Here is a 17,101-nt window from a genome sequence, read left to right as displayed (position 1 = left end):
CTTGTTTCATTTCTTATAATTGGATGAGATCAAATTCAACCAAAGACAGATCAAATGAATAGTTTTAATTTATTCGGTGGCAAAAGTGACTTCTCATTTATCATTCATAGATGAAGGTCAACGTAATAAATGGCACAGCAGCTTCCAGACCATAATGATCACACGCTAGGCCGTTGCTACGTTGGGACCACCGGGTGACCTTCCCGATGACCTCCACTCACTCCATCCTCTCTCCTCCATCAGAATGACTATCAATACATCAACAGGATTATCCCTGACACGACGTGGGGGAGATGATGACAGCCATAGCCTGCAGACCCTCCCCCAGATCCATCACCAGCCAGTCCCACAGGCTGCTCCTTACACACATGGCCAGAACAGGGAATGATTAGGCTGCTCTATTGAAGGACCCCCTTATCTGGTTGTAAAATCTGACCTTGGCACAACCAGACAAAGTTCTTCACTTGTACTTGTCTGTGTGTAGAAAGAGTGCATTGAATCATGTACTGAAACAGATGAAGCAGTCTTGAGAGTGAGTCAGTGGGGCCTGTCGAGACGAAGGGGGATTTGAACACAGGCTTATATTTAGCTCTGCCCACTCACTCTGCACTGTTGTCATTTACGTTGTCATGGCGGCTCCACCTGGGATTCTCTAGATTGTTTCAGAGACTGCCTATTTATAGACAGAGAGCTAGGAGACCCGCTCTTCGTCTGAGGAGGAAAATTTGAAGTAAATGTCTGAGCCAGCTATAGAAAACAACAGAAGCAATAGGTATGCACACTGATAGGAAAGCCCATTCTAAAACATATTACAGTTGCTTCAATAAATATGAACTAATTGGAGGTCTTGTCCTCTACGTTGATCCTTCACCAAGTTTATTCTTTGTATTTATACATTATGTACATACAAATGTACACCATTAAAAATGTGTAGGGTGCTACTAGAGTAGCATATAAATGGACAGTTTGTTATAATCATATTTTAGGCCAAACCTATAAACTAAAAGTCTGATCATGAATACCAGGGGGACAGGTAGAAATGTAAACAGAGGACAGTGTATCAACTCCCTTATTGTGGAGAGGGCAGCTTGTTGGACGGAGGAACATCTGTTTTTCACATGGTTTATGCAGTATAATGTCACACTTTTACTAAGAGAGTCTCGGTGTGAAATGTGTGAATCACACATTGATTTCAAGTTATCCTGAATCTCTGACCCTGTTTCTGGATTGACTAAATCTGTACTGGGTGGTACAATGGCAGGAGGTGCCCATCCCATAGACAGACTTTGATCTGCTCTGGAGTATTCTCACGAGCACAAGCATGTACATTCTGTCGGTTAAATGGGGTGATTGATTTTCAATTACACCCAAACTATAAATTGTGCATTTGGCAAGGTAAAGGAGTAAATTGGGTTCATAGAATTGTCTCATTAACAATTTTTTTTTTTCCCTTCAGTCAAATATTTTCAAGGTTATTTCATAATACACATTCTTCATCTAATTATACTGTCGGGTGAGTTTGAGTTGGTAAAAAAGACTTCCAGCTAGAACTCGTAAGCTATCATGGGGGATCAGTTGCAGACAAATGACTGACAATTAAAATTGAAACATCAAGTCTTGATCACCGGACACCAATGTGAAACATTCTATATTAAAAGTGCTCAACAGAAGGTGTATCAATGTTATAAAATGTTACTGGACCCTTATAAATAGAACAGTACTGCAATGTAAGACAGGAAGTTATGTCACTATTCTGTTGTCTTGTAAGGCAAGACTAAGGTGTGCCCCAAGGAGGTTTCAATATCAGAGGACCAAACATCTCAAATGAATAAAGCAGAATAAAAAAGCAACCAATAAAATAGGAACCAAAACAAATAATAATACATCTGCAAATGCAGCATAACCTAACTGGGTTACAGTAGGTCACCTAACCCCACTTCCTATAGTCATTCCTAGCAGTAGTCTGAAAGAACCAATTGTTCAAGTGGCAGCAAGCAAACAAAAAAATATAAATAAAAAAAAACTAAAATAAATTTTCAAAAGGCTAATCACAGAAAGCACAGCTCAGCACAGAAAATAATTCTGTTCTGTCATGCTTTACCAAACACAAGCTTTAAAATATGCATATTTGAGAATAGTCATGCATACCCAAGCATAAACGACCACGTCTATGCATAGATACACACACACATATACATACTGTATATATTCATATCTATTTCTATATAATCAAAATACTGCCGTTGCTAGGGTAGCAACAGCTTTTACAAAGGAAGCATACATTAACGGGAGGCAGGGGTTTGGGAGGGAGTGTAGCAGCACAGTGGGAGAACTGAACAGTTTTCAAGAACCGAGTGTGAGCACTATGACTTAGTGTGTGTGTGTGGTGGGTCCTTAGGGGCCTGGGAAGGGCTAGTTTGTCACTGGTGAATGTAGGAGTCTCTGGCCCAGTCCCCTGTGTCTCCCCTCTTTTTGGGGGCCACCTCCCCCTCTCGGTCCCTGTCGCGGTCGTAGTAATGGTGGTGGTGGTCACGTGCTGGTCGGTGGTGTTGGTGACCGCGAGGCTTGTTGCGCTCGTTGTGGTCCTGCTCGCGCTCCTTGGAGCGGTGGTGGCCTGGGCCATGGCCCCCGGCCTCGTCCGCACCTGCGCGGTGGTGATGGTGGTGGTGATGGTGGTTGTGGTCCCGGTGAGGTAGCGCCTCGTAGCGCTGTTGCTGCTGGGGGTGCCCCTCCCCCGGCTCCTCCTCTTCCTCCTCCTCCTCCTCCACTTCTTCCTCCTCCTCCTCCTCCTGGTGGAGCAGGTGAGCGCGGGGCTCTATGTAGGCTGAGTCCCGGCTCTCGGGGGTCTCAGAGTCCAGGGTCTCCTGCCGGGAGAGGCCCCTGGTGCGGCTGCTGTTGTGGTGGTGGTGGTGGTGGTTGTGGTGCTCAGTCCTGGTGGAGGAGGAGCGGTGGTGGATGTGCTGGGGCCTTCTGGAGGACTCTGTCCTTAGGGGCCTCTCCTCCTCGTTGCCCTCCCCCTCTGCCTCCTCCTCCTCCCCCTCCGGGTCTCCCTGGTCCTGGCTCTGGTGGTGGTGGTGGTCCTCTCTGGAGCCCTTCCTCTCTCCCACTGCCTTATCCCCTTTCTGCTCTGCCCCGGTGCCCTGGGGTTAGCAACACACGTGTGTTAGTGGAGTTAGACACGGCAAACACGTTAGGTCAACACACACACACGCGCACACACACATGCAGATCAAACAAACTAAACCAACATGCATTAATTTAAAGTACACAGCATACAGGAGTACACAGCATGGACTGTATGCTGGTTGAATGTATATGTTCCAAACTACATTCTTACAGGAAACATTCAGTCCTTGAAGCTTGACCTGGAGAATTCAATTTCTGAAAGTGACTAGGTTCGTTTGATCATAGATTGATTTAGATTAAGTCACAGTCCCTGTGGAATGCTAATCTCTGAAGTCCACACAGGCTACCACTCACCAGACCACAGACACACAGTCTGTCTATATCACTCATCTGAAGCTTCATCCATCTCTGCATTTTCAGTCTTACATTTTCCATTGTGGTGGCAATACATAGAAGCAGGGTACAGGGAAAGATATGTGGACGTCTTAGGTACGTCCGTGAAATAACACAATGACCTCAGTCTGATTGTTCATTATTCAGTCAGACAAAGCAAGTTATTAACCCTTTCTGTACACACCTACCATTTGTATCTATTTCTACAGTGAATTTTAACTAACTGAGGTGTATCGTACAAACAATTGATTATCTATGAGTTAAGGGAAGTTGCTAAAGATAAGAGACCAAGAAAATTATTACAACTGCAGCTGCAACCTGCAGATTGTTAAACCAATCATCCTCTTGTCATCTGTGAGACACAGATCTTGTTAATGTTTGTTACAGTGTTCATGACCTCTAAGGCCTTGTTAGTTGGACAATCTCCACCCAAGCCCCACATTCCACCTCTCTGACCTTTTCTCTCCCCCTTTAATCAGCTGTTTAATACACTATACTATTTGTTTTGCTCATCCCTCTCTCCTAATCCCTCTATTTCTCCATCCCTGTTTTAACTTGGCTTGTCTAATCTTGCTCATTAGGCCATGGATAGAGGGTGGCTAATGTCTACTGAGCCTGTCTCCCTGCCCGGTCTGCCTGTCTCCCTGCCCTGTCTGCCTGTCTCCCTGCCTTGTCTGCCTGTCTCTCTGCCCTGTCTGTCTGCCCCCCTGCCTTGTCTGTCTGCCCCCCTGCCCTGTCTGTCTACCCCCCTGCCCTGTCTGCCTGTCTCCCTGCCCTGTCTGCCTGTCTGCCTGCCCTGTCTGCCTGTCTCCCTGCCCTGTCTGTCTACACCCCTGCCCTGTCTGCCTGCCCCCCTGCCCTGTCTGCCTGTCTCCCTGCCCTGTCTGTCTGCCCCCCTGCCCTGTCTGCCTGTCTCCCTGCCCTGTCTGTCTGTCTGCCCTGTCTGTCTGCCCCCCTGCCTGCCCTGTCTGTCGGCCTCCCTGCCCTGTCTGCCTATCTCCCTGCCATGTCTGTTTGTCTCCCTGCCCTGTCTGTCTGTCTTCCCCTGTTTGCCTGCTTCTTATGCCCTGTCCTCCTGTCTCTCTACACAGTCTGCCTGTCTCCCTGCCCTGTATGCCCTCTCCTGGCCCAGCTCCCTGGCCCACGTTGGCCCTGAGTTTGGTGAGCACCTGTACCTGCATGCTGGAGACCGGGGCTGGGCCCGAGGGCAGGGCCGCCGTGGCCAGCTTGGCTAACAGAGGGTTTGGGGGGCTGCAGCTGGCAGGGTGGGTGCTTTTCCAGTAGGCCTCCAAGTAATCAGCCATGTGCTCACAGGCATCCTCCAGCTGGTTCTCATCCAGGATGATGTCAAACATCTCCTGAGAAAGGCCAAGAGATGGACAGAGGAAAAGAGGGAAATATGAAAAGAGAGATAAAGACAAGGCAAAAGGAGGGACAGATGGAGAAAGGATGTAATTGCAATTGTTGCAAATGCTTTTCTTAAATTTTTTGGCATAGACTTTCAAATAACTTTGCACAGTCTAAATAGGCCTATTTCCCATAGAGTATTACTGTGAGAATCAATAATCTGTGTCAGACACAAAATAACCCACTTACTGCAAAAGCCAACAACATTTATTATATAAAACTTTTCAGATCAAGCAGCCACTTGAAAAATAAATCCCACTAGGGACCCTGCGTTTTAGATTTAAACTGAGGATTGCAGCTCTGCAAAACTAAAAGTCGTATTCAAGTAAAAAAAAAGTAGGCCTGGCGGCAGATGTCAGAATCTCAGTCAGAAGCATTTCTCTGTACAGTTAATCTACAGCTGACCTCAGATAGGAGAGGCTCACAGGCAAACCTCTGGAGTACCAGGTGGACTAGCGGACTAGCTTATGGAGACCACTAGGTCAGGCATTAAACAAAATCACAGATACGGTGCTCTAAGTAATGAAGAAATGATTTGGAGCGAGGTCTAGTTTTGACCTTGCCTAGCATTGACCCATGCCCCGTGTGCCTACTTACAGGCGGGCACTGTGCCAGCTTGTCGGCTGCTACCATCTGGACGTTGAGGTGCTTGGCCTGAGACTTCCCTCTGGACTTAATGAGCCTCTGAAGAACCTGGGAGGAGAGAGAGAGAGAGAGAGAGAGAGAGAGAGAGAGAGGTGCGGGTATAATAATCATGAGTGTGGATCCTATTTTCAACCTCGGAGCCACATTTGTTTCTCCATGGGTAGCGAGGAGGGTAAGAGAGGGCTTTACTCCATCCAAGTGTGATTTAGACCGACAGGACATTGATTTACGGGGGTCTCTCTCTCTCTATTTTACGCCTCTTCAGCAATGCTTTTTTCATTTCCTATGTAACTCAGTTTTTATTGATCACAGAATCATGGGCTTTATTTCCACAACGCTGAAGGTCGTTGGCTGCGATGAATCAGTCGTGTCACGCACACGCCCCTCATTTGGACGAGGGAGCTGTCAGACGTGACAGGTCGTATTTAAAAAAACACTAAGCAAGAAGACGCTCTGTAACAGAAAAGCGATATGAGCAGTGACAAGATGCCTCCATACAGCCCAGGCCCCCAGGGGTGTCTATAAACCAGTACAACACTGGAGTCTAAGGAACCCTTCCCTTCAGATTGGCCGCTTCATCAATCTGTCCCTCCTGTCAGTTGGCCTTCCTCTCCAGCTCAACCTCCAGGCCATGCTCCGGGCTGCATCGCTACCTTCCCTCTACCCATTCACACCTAGCTCAGGTCCTCACAGCTAAGTGTTGGCAGAGAACATACAATGTTGCACTAAAACAGGCTATCGCTGCAGTCTGTATGGTTTAACCTACTCTGAAATATTATAGTAGTCATTAGAATTTTCTACCTACATTAAGATCGAAGTACAATGACGTACAACGCAATGGTTTTGTGTTATATTGTATTATTGCTCCCTGTAGTATGTTAGTTATTGTGCTTTATTGTTAGTCTGGGTGTGGTCTGGTAACAGTATGTGGTTTCAACAGTTGGTAACAGTTGGTGTGTTCCCGAGCAGCCTCACCTTGGGAGAGGAGATCTTCACGTAGACGATGATGGGTGCCAGAGAGGTTTTGCCCAGCTGGGTTGGGTGGTTGATGGTGTCGGCGTCCAGAACCACCAGCTGTAAGGTCCGGGCCAGCTCGAAGATCCTCTCGATCTCACTCTGGACCTCAGCTGTGGGGAGGCAGAGGGAGAGAGGGAGGGGGGGAGAGAAAGAGAATATATATTAGAAATGCCTTATTATCTGTTAACTAACACTTACACCAGCATCTGGATCTAAAGTGTTCCCATATCTAATGAGTTTTGTATTAGCTGGGCACCCTGAGGTCATAAGCATACAACACTATCAGTTCAGGATGTCTCCTTGGTGTGGCTTGTCATTATTAACTCAAACACAGCTTCTGTTTGTCCAGGTTTGAGGCCGGCTCGGATACACATGCCCAGCACTGGGTTTGTTTCCGGAAATTAAGCCACACGGCCAGATGTTTGGTGATTGGAGTGTATTGTATAATATTGCTTTTCCAGCTTTCCTGTGAGAGACCTATTTAAATCCCAGAGTTATGTGTATGTCTATGGGGATAAGGGACAGGAACTGACAGACAGGACTGGAAAGCAAAGTCTCTGACATGCATGTTATAATCCTTCATCCCACAGGGATAGAGGCACAACGAGCACATCCTCAGCCTCATGTTTTTGATGTGACATTTACCATCCTGTCAGAGTAGAGCTCAGTGTGATGTGTCAACACGTCTCTCCCTCCCTGAAATGATTAAATACTTATCAGTTAGGAGTTGGCCGTGAATAAAAAGCATCCCCACCTCCTCTCTCATATCTACGCCACAGTTTTTTCTGGGACGAGATTTTAGAGTGCTGTTTGCTCCGTAGTGGGGATGCCACATGGGGAACAGTGCCCTCCCGCCCTCCCTCCCCACCGCCCACCCAACCGCCCTCCCTCCATCGACCAGCTAGGTCCCGGCTGACGAATTTGTTATACTTGATTCAAAGTTTTTTCATCAAACACTGGCCAATCAGACGAGTTGTTGAGCTCGTTATCTGACATGCCTCTCGTCTCCATCTCTCATTAAGAACACAAACCTGTAATCACAGGCCAAAGCCTGTCCTACTTTCCCTGCAGTGACATAGTCTGTTGACTGTTTTATTACAGGCATCATTAAGAGTCTCTCTAATCTTCTCCTCCCTTCTCTCTCTTTAAGCCTGGCCTCTCTAGGACACAGCGGGTGAGCGGAAGAAAGGAGGGGGGCGCATCTCTCCCTGAAAAGCTACCTAGGTTGGAGCGCGTGTTGGAGCGCTCGATGATGGCGTGCTTGCTGGGGTTGTTGAGGACTGAGCGTTTGGCGAGAGAGATGTCCGCCGTCACCCTGGTGATGGATATCCTGGGAGGAGGGGAAGAGAAGGAGGGACAAGGCCAGGTCAGCAGCAGACAACAGGACAGGGACAACACCACATCAACGGAAAGAGAGCTCTCGTCGCGAGAAAGGTTCGGCAGAGGGGAACTTTCATCCGAACGAAGAACGAATGGAACACCTTCAAAAAATCTTGCTAGACAACCTTGTAGTCTGTGTACTGTAAGTTTATGGTGTGTGAGGGGTGGCCAGAAAGTGGCCGGGCCAGGGACTGGAGGATCCCTCTCAGCGCCAGGGTCCACTATGGCCTATTAAGGACATGGAGCAGGCCTATTTAAAGCAGCAGCACACATCCCCAGGCCAAATAAACTTGTTACACACTCCCCTCTCCAGGGACGGCTAAATACCAGCCTATAGAACTCAGGGAGACAGAGAGCGAGAGATAGAGGGAACAGGCTAGAAAGAGCTAGAAAGAGAGAGGGAGAGGAGGGAAATGGGGAAGAGGGCGGGATAAAGAAAAATCAGGTTCACATTACCTCCCCTCGAATCGGTGTTTTAAAAAGTCAAACAGCGCCTTCTGCATCATGTCCGTCACCTGTGAACAGATGGGAGAAACACTGTAATGTCCACTGTTGAGCCGGATGTGAACCGCGTCAGTGACACTAACTAATTAGTAACGGCTGAGTTCATTGCTACAGGAAGTTTCCACCAGTTTACACAGGCAGAGATTTGAAGTGCTACCTCGTATCCCTTCAGCGACGGTCCCACCAGGACCACTGGCCTCATGGAAGGCACAACGTCATATGGAGGAATGTGTTCCGTCTGCCGAGAAATGAGACAGGCTGTCAGCTTCACGCGTCTGGGGAGCTTACGTCCACACTCACCAGCACAGACCACATGGGGAGGGAAGGGCTGGGCATGACAAACACACTTCATGTTAACATACAGCTCTTTAAGCCGGGAGAGCCACTGTCCTGTAGGTTTAAGCCCTCATCAAATAGCAGGTTGATGATAAGAATCAGGTTTTTGAGCCCAGTGGTTGGAGGACGATACCTACAGGAAGGACGCTCTCCCGGATTGAGGACGGAGAGTCTGAACTTGGTGAAAGATGAAAGGAGGTGCTTCAACGTGGAGCCAAATTGCAATCGCCAAACATCTCAAACACATCCTGTGAGGTCAACCTCCTTAACGAAACTTGGATATTCACACTGTGCTATGTGTTCAGCTCATTTCATCCTTCACCTGTTCTCTTTTTTAGAGGGAGGGGAATGTGAGTAAGAGGAGAGGTTGTCAGACAAGACATTACATCTGAAACACATGTAGTTAGTAGGCAGCGGGCAAACCGGTTAAAAGACAGACAGCCTCACACAGCCAAAGACAGAGTGGGGGCTCAGTGTATCCATCAGCCTCAAAGAGACTGATGTGCGTGCGTGCACGTGTGTGACAGAGGGACAGACAACTTCTAAGGCTCCAGCTCTACCGCACCTCCTCCCCAGTGACAAGGCATATATTTGTGGGATCCTTTTCCTCGCGAGCTGCCCGCCAGCTCGCGGTGGCGTGTGATCTTAGTTCTGCAGGAGACAGGCCTGTCAGCTGAGCGGTGGGGGGAGCAGCTAGCTGGGAAGGGAGTCTGGTTCCTCCTCTCATCGCTGACAACTGACTAGCTTTCAACTAGCTAGCATAACATGTGTCTGGGGCTCTGCAGCATTTTAGGTCTATATTTTTTCTGTTTCTCACTCGGTCTCTCTCTAGTCATCACTCTGTGTTCTGCTGTTATCTTTTTTTTCAGTTTCATTTAGTCTACAATCATGTGCCTTTTTTTCTTTCTTTCTCTCTGTCTCCCTCTCTCTTTCATGTTGTTTAAATGTGTAACATCTGCTGCCGTCAGTGACCCCCTGGGGACCAGGGGTGACATCAGAGCAGAAGAACGCAGCAGGCCTGTTCTGACCGCCGATCAACATGCACGCACATCCCGGGACAGCCCGATGACGGACATGTCACATCCTTACCCAATCACGTACGGAGACGTTACGTCACATGTGGAGACTTTCTTGGACTACTGTAACTTCAATGCACCCTTTTTATATGTCAGGGCATGTTTTTATACAACGTCCTGTTTAAAATAACAGAATCGTTTTCTTGTAAAAACATTCATGCAAGCTGATTCCAGTAACGGTGATTATTGTCCTGTCATAAATGTCTGTGTTTATATTGTTTGAACAGACGTAATTGTTTTACTAAAGACAAAACAATGGTTTGGGACTGACTGCATTTGCGAAACGTGGCAAGGGTTCCTTATGGAATATTTTGATTTAAGAACAAGTTTATGTAAGTTATTCGCAAGGCACTGCACCAGAACAGACCATTGACAAAGAATATGCTTATTAGAACAAAAGCAACACCAGAAACTTGACTGGATACACTGAGGTCTCACTGAACCTCAATCAAACATGCACACACACACACACACACACACACACACACACACACAGACACTATCACAGAGGGGTGGGGGTTACTGCAGAGAAAAGGATCAGATAAGCATATCCTAGCAGCCCCCAGCTCCAGACCCAGTTCCAGACCCAGCACCAGACCCAGCACCAGACCCAGCACCAGGCCCAGTTCCAGACCCAGTTCCAGACCCAGTTCCAGACCCAGCACCAGGTCCAGCTCCAGGTCCAGCACCAGGCCCAGTTCCAGGCCCAGGCTGGTGGCTGGCTGGGGACGTGCCGCATTCCAACTTACCGACTTCTGCTTCTGCTTAGCTACAAATGTGAAATGGAAGAGAGAGAGAGAGGTTAAGGACAGGAAGGCATGCTAATGACTTGACGCGGAGGGACACGGACGGTGGCACACGGAGGACAAACAGTACGGACGCTGAGTGATGCTGAGCAGCCACAGGCATTCCGTGGGAGCCGAGCGGGCAGTCAGAGGGAGGGAGAGATGGAGAGAGAAACTGAAAAATAGAGAGAGAAAGAAAAAGAGAAAGAAAAAGAGAGAGAGGACCGATACAGGCGCCACGTTTACCTTCTTAAAGAAAGGCATTCGTTTCTCTTTTGCTAGGGGAGACATGACTGTGTTTGGACTGGCTTTAGGAGAGCGCAGGTTGACTGGAAGCTCATTGTCCTCTGGGTCTAAGCCTGTGGCGTCTATGTCAATGGCTACGCACACAGACAGACAGGTCCAGAGTCATACCAAGGTACAGGAAACACACAAGGCAACAAGACCTGGGTCAAGGAGGATCTGTCATTTCTTAGGCTGTGAGTGGTTTAATACCTGGTTGGGAACTAATTTACCTGTGAGGTTATTCAAAACACACCTCAACTTTTTTTTTTAAGTACAAGTGTTTGCTCTATGTTATTGGCCCAGATCTTGATGCTTTACACTCAGGTATTTAGACAGAGAGAATACAAACACCAACAGTTGACAACACAGAGGGTAAACCCACAAGAGACCAGAGACACTGCAATAAAGGCCACACAATGATACACACACTGTCAGTGTCTGAGATCTTAGCTATGATTTAGTAGCATTGAGATGAGCTCAAATAAAAACACTCAGTAGAACATTCACTTTGCAGTTTGTTTGAACCATTTGAATTCTATTCTGTTTATGTATCTCTAGTCTGAGGTAAGACTGTTGTGTTAACATTTGGACAGAGTTGGTTCTCGTTATGATGTTATGAGTCTTGGCAAAGGGTCTCATTGCTTACCAGAGGAAGGAGGGGTGGATTTTCGAGAGTTTGGAACCACTTCACCTAAACTGGAGGACGAGTTTGCTCCCAATTTACTGTGTGTGTGAGAGAGTGAGAGAGAGAGAGAGAGAGAGAGAGAGGGCGACAACAACAGTTTTAGTGTAAACGTGTGAGATCACTATTTATTCCTGGAAAGCTGTTCATGCTGCTGGGGTTCATTTGGCTTCAAAGTCAGCTAGTCTAGGGAGGAAGAGAGATGGTGTGGTAGTTTCCATGGTGACAGTGATGAGGTGGGGAGGGGCGCAGGGAGCAGGGGAGTTGTACCTGGAGTGGAACTTGCCCTGCTTGGCCCTGTGTTCGTGTTGGATGCGAGTGTTCTCTATCTTCACAGGACTGGGGATGAAGCCGATCTCACAGCCTTCCTTCACCAGGCGACCTATCCACCAGTCATTATTGAATTTCTATGGAGAGAAAGTACCTTTAGAAATACGCCTCTTCTTCATCATCATAATCATACATATCATAAATATCATCATAGTCATCCATATCACCATCACCATCCTCGTCATCATTTCCCAAGTCTCCTTCTTGATCGCGATTCAGTCGACGTTGGTGCGTGTGTGTATGTGACCCCTCACCTCTTTGACATGGAGGAAGTCTTTAGCCTCAAAGGAAATGGCCATGCCGGGCACTGGGACATCGTCGTCATGGCCGGCGCTGTAGTGGACGTTTGTGCGGACGGCAAACGCAACCGGTTTAGTCTGTTATGGGAAAGAACCACACAGAGACCAGTCACTCACGGTATAGGAGGCTGTTGGTAAGCTCCCCTGTCCGGGTTGAGTCGGTAGGGAGAGACTGAGATGATTAGCGGAGTGGAGGCCTCTCTGGGTGTAGGTATGTGGGAGGTTTTTATGGTGTTATGGGATGAGGTTGTGAAAGAGAGTCAAGCTATTTTCTCCCCATTGTTGGAAATATCCCTAGTAAAGTTGCTAGTGACAGGCTGAGTCACCCCTCTATGATGTATGTATGAAAGACTGAGGTCCTTCCCTCTCCCCCTGTCACCCTGCCATCACACGCTAGCACACAGCCAGACACAGAAGCAGATATGGTACCCAACCTGTATCGCCGCTGGAGTCAAAACATACCCATTACCCATCAAGCCAGTGAGAGACAAAATGCCACTAAGCAGCAAGATACGACTTCATCGCTTCAGCCTTTTTATTTCCTCATAAATAACAACAGGCAACCGCATTCACGTAAATGGTGTGTAAATCCAGCCTTGAAACTTTAAAGCCATTGGATCAATAACGGCCTCCACCTATCTCATCATCTGTGACCTTCTCATCCGGGATAGCCTTGCCCGTCCCTCCAGATAACACATAAAGCTAATGAACTGCTTCAGTTCCCCGCAGGGGGGTCCTGACACCGTAGCCGCTCCACGTTGTGAATTGATCGGGCAGCCGCGATGCTATCCCTCCGTTCCAGACAGGAGCTAAGCCTCACAGCAGTAGTAAGGCATTACATTTCGGCAAAAAGGGGATTTAACAAAGACTTAGACAGAAAATAGGTCACTGAGAAGAGGAAAGAGTGGGCACGCAACACACATAGACGCACACACACACACACACACACACACACAAACACTCTAAATCTCAACCTGACAGTAGACAACAAAATCCATCATTTAAGGTAAATTCTTCTTAGAATGACATCAAATGCTATTGGGCACAGCATTGTAATCCGCTGTGAGTCTGAGTATGGCAGTGGCAGTGACAGTGGCAGGTGACATGGACGTGACCCCTGGTCCAGATTACATGACCTCCTGCCAGCGAGAGCGTGACGAGCCTGCCCGCCTGCCTGTCTGTCTGTCTGGAGCCGTCTGACTGAACAGACACAGCAAATGCACAGTGTGCTGTGGTGCACCGTAATCCTCCTGAAGGACTCCGGTTTCCATGGTCACCTGCTGATGAGATGGACCCGGGGTGGGGTGGGCCAGGGTTGTGGGAGACCTGGATTAGCTTGATACAGTATAATAGAATAGACTACAGTAGAGTAGATCAGAACCCAGCAGAGTCAAGTCGAGCCGAGTCTTTAAGATCAGAGTAGATTATAGAAGCTTGGATGGGCTGGGGGGGAGGGGAGGGGGGGGGGGGAGGGGAGGGGGGGGGGGGAGGGGGGGGGGGGGGCTGTCCCCCCCTCACGTGTGTCTGCTGCCCTTCACTCTCAGGTCATGTTCTGTATGAATATGGAACAGGTGCACACCCAGCATGATTGACTATGAAGACACTTGGCTTCAAACATCACCGTAGGACTCTCTAAAGTACTTATAGGGGCCCGCGCAGCACATAATGGGACATGCTCATATGTATGCACGGGTGTCCATGTCCATGTCATGAGAGCCCATCTCTGGGCTACAGTGTGGGGACTGTACAGGCTGCACGTGATGACACATGGAGGACGCCGTGTCCTTGATGATCGCATACTCAGAGCTACATGGGTACATTACAGCAAGGCTTCTGTCAGGAGGTGTGTGTGTGTGTGTGTGTGTGGGGGGGGGGGGGGGATCTCTCTCATGGCCTGTTGCCTCTCCCCCACCTCTCAGCTTCTCCACAGTCACCCAGCAGGGATACATTTTAGGGATGTGTGGCACTTCTCAGTGGCTGGTTTGATGGCTTTTTACAAGCAACACATACACACACACACCAACACACACAGAGAATCTGCCACCTCCGATCCCGGGTGACAGCCAATGTAATGGCTCCACACAACTGGTAACTGGTTCCCTCTCCTGTCTCAGTCTACAGACCCCTGCTCTCTCCCTGCTCACCGGGTATCTCAGCCTTTTCATTAGGCATGCTGTATTGACCGCTGGGAAAGAGAGAGCAAGAGGGAGAAAGAAAGGGGGAGGGGAGATGAAGGGAAAGAGGGACTGTGAGAATGATGGAGGAGGGGAGAGAGTGAAGAGGAGGGAGAGTAGGTAAGAGGGGGATATGAAGAATGATGGGAGAATGTGAGAGAGGGGATTGAAAAGAAAAATAGAAAGAGAGAGACAGACATAAGAAATGGAGTGAAATAGAGACTGTGGGATAGAGGTAGAGATACAAGGCTTGAATGGAAGGCGGCAATTATGTGGTCAATGGCCAATCACCAGAGACCCTCCTCCATTAGACCCCTCCGCACCCATTGAATATTTCCTGAGCTAATATCCCCCGGTCTACGCTCCGCCAACACTCACGCCTGTGGCTGCTGAGCGTTTGGCCTCAGAGTTGCTGATTGGCCATGTCGCACGCATCACAAGCGTTTCCATTAGGAGATCCACGGCGATAGATCATTTCTCCAACGTTTCACCTTGGGTGCTCTTCATTGTTTTGATAGGAATCGTCCCGTCTTAGCCCAGCAGCAGGCTTGTTCTGGAGGGGAGCCTGCTGCTACTGCAGACTGGTTCAATCGAGCTTTAATGCGACACAGTAAGGTCTCCGTGACCTTCATCAATCCAGCATGGGCTTTTTTGAGTTTATAAATGAGCATAGCCCATATGGCTATTTATTTATTACAGCGCTGCTTTGCATAATAAAACTGGTTATCAGGACAGCCCCCTAAGGGCCAGATACTGAAGAGTTTGTTTGGATATTTAAAATTAAAATCCTACACCATTAGGATGACTGGTGGCTGTAAATGTGCAGAGACACCAAGAGGGGTTGGTTCGTTGGTATGCTCATGTGTTTGTCTGATGAATACAATTCCAGGGATTTTCATAGAAGTTGCAGTCTGACGTCAACAGTCTGTCTGAGGGGCCCCGAAAGATTCCACCAGCAGCTGCAGGTCCCACTGGACCAATCAGAGCCGAGTCCTGCCCTGTCTCTAGAGTCTCAGGCCCCCGGGGTCTGCTGGGACGCTCTGTGCCCTGTGATGCACTCGGGTCGCTCACGGTCAGGGCCGGACAGGATGTGTCCTGTCTCAGCGTGACAGGGCTGGGTGTTGGGCTGTAGAGAGCGTCGCTGATCTGGGACAGCTGCTTCACACAGCTCTCAGCAATTAGAAAAGGGCAACGTCTTGACTATTTGACTACATTTCAAATGTTGTTTTAAGACGCTTGGTAAAGTTGATCCATAAACTCCAGACACAGCTGAGGAGTCATCGGAGGAGACTGCTGAGAGAGGACCACATCTCCCTAATGGAGATCCCAACACTTAGTGAGGTCGCGCTCAGAGGAGCGGAGTCCACAGAGCTTTTGCCACGATGTACTCAGGGTATAAACTGTGGCTGTGCTGAAGACAAGTTGTTGTGAATTACAGCTCATAAACCATTACAGTCATCAGGGCTGCCCTTCCACTGACCCTCCCTGGTCTGAGACCAGATCACTGAGTAGCTGCTTTTACAGCTCCTGCCGTATATATATATATATCAGCGTCCGCTATTGGGGGTAATCCACGGCAGGTTATTTGCTGCCAGCTTATCTTTTTAATTAGCGAACAGGAGGGCCTCGTTCTGGGACGTAAAACCCTCCAGCTGCTCCGACGCCCGTTTACCGGCGGAGAGCAGGAGGAGGGAGAGGAGATGATGCCAGAAGGAGGCAGCCTAGGAAACGGCTAGAGGTTTGAGGCTGAGGGGGCCCGATGGAACAGGGGAGCTCCACCCTCTCCCCTTCCCTGAGATGTGCTTCTCTGGAGCCTTGCCCTCCTCGGCTGTTGACCTGAGAGGGCGGAGGCCACCTGTGCCCCCGTGGCCGAGCCACGGAGCTTCACAGCCCGGTGCTGGACGCGATCATGTGTGAGGCTACCTCGCACGGTTATGCCCGGAGGGAGGAGAGGAGACAAGGTGAGAGAGAGGAAGAGAGAAGGTGAGAGAGAGGAGGAGAGAAGGTGAGGGAGAGGAGGAGAGAAGTTGAGAGAGAGGAGGAGAGAGAGAGGGGTACCTTGGCCTTCTCGAGCTGGGCTTGGGCCTGGCGCTCGGCCTCTCTTCGCACCGCCTCCTTATCCTCCTCCAGGGACACATCTGAGTCTGATGGACGGCTGGTGTAGGAGTCCGCCGAACCCTGCAGGAGAACACACACACACCTTAATGTCACACCGTCGCACAAACTCAACAACACATTCAGGACTGGCGTCCAATCACAGTTTTTGCGCAATCATTGTGCAAACACACTAGATCAGGTACTTTGTCTAAGAGTAGAATGGCCATAAACCCAGCCATGGCCACATTCAGCCCTATAGGTGGAATGACCCAGAGGTCAAGTTGAGGAGAATGGTTCCTCAGTGATTATATTGACACCATAACCCAGAGGGTACAAGCAGACATGAACATCACTAAATAAAGCAGTGGTAAACATGGAACCCCCCTCCTCCCAAGCCTCCGTCCACCTCCCAAGCAGCAGGACACGGTCTGTCTCAGACAGCCTCAGAGTGTCATCTCCCTCCAGGCCAGGGCGTCTTCTCATCCATCCCTCCCATGGGCTCAGCTGTTCCCCAGCAGAGCTCTCTGGAGCTGGGATGAGCTACTATTGGAAAGCTGGAGGCTCC

General features: G+C 49.0%; 1 protein-coding gene across 6 annotated transcripts in view; it reads right to left on the bottom strand.

The window, feature by feature from the left end:
* Positions 1–855: 855 nt before the first annotated feature.
* The window catches only part of cacnb2a (calcium channel, voltage-dependent, beta 2a), a 45,949-nt gene continuing 29,703 nt past the window's right edge, over positions 856–17,101 (bottom strand). For 4 of the 6 annotated variants that reach the window (XM_084702539.1, XM_084702541.1, XM_084702542.1 and 1 more), the window contains 12 exons: positions 16,498–16,617; positions 12,221–12,343; positions 11,907–12,043; positions 11,601–11,677; positions 10,916–11,049; positions 8,630–8,710; positions 8,425–8,483; positions 7,809–7,918; positions 6,547–6,698; positions 5,524–5,619; positions 4,695–4,877; positions 856–3,140 (listed from right to left, as the gene is read on the bottom strand). In XM_084702539.1, the coding sequence (XP_084558665.1) occupies positions 2,421–3,140; positions 4,695–4,877; positions 5,524–5,619; positions 6,547–6,698; positions 7,809–7,918; positions 8,425–8,483; positions 8,630–8,710; positions 10,916–11,049; positions 11,601–11,677; positions 11,907–12,043; positions 12,221–12,343; positions 16,498–16,617 (1,992 nt within the window). In that variant the 3' untranslated portion in view covers positions 856–2,420. Of the gene's footprint in view, positions 3,141–4,694; positions 4,878–5,523; positions 5,620–6,546; positions 6,699–7,808; positions 7,919–8,424; positions 8,484–8,629; positions 8,711–10,633; positions 10,654–10,915; positions 11,050–11,600; positions 11,678–11,906; positions 12,044–12,220; positions 12,344–16,497; positions 16,618–17,101 lie in introns of all 6 variants that reach the window. The other 2 variants (XM_084702540.1, XM_084702543.1) reach the window with 1 other exon arrangement.

The sequence above is a fragment of the Hypomesus nipponensis genome, chromosome 8 (genome assembly GCF_054491055.1).
Source record: "Hypomesus nipponensis isolate SF chromosome 8, ASM5449105v1, whole genome shotgun sequence".
In the NCBI taxonomy this organism is placed as follows: Eukaryota; Metazoa; Chordata; class Actinopteri; order Osmeriformes; family Osmeridae; genus Hypomesus; species Hypomesus nipponensis.
The sequence above is the reverse complement of the archived record's forward strand: the minus strand, read 5'-3'. Positions and strand labels throughout refer to the sequence as shown.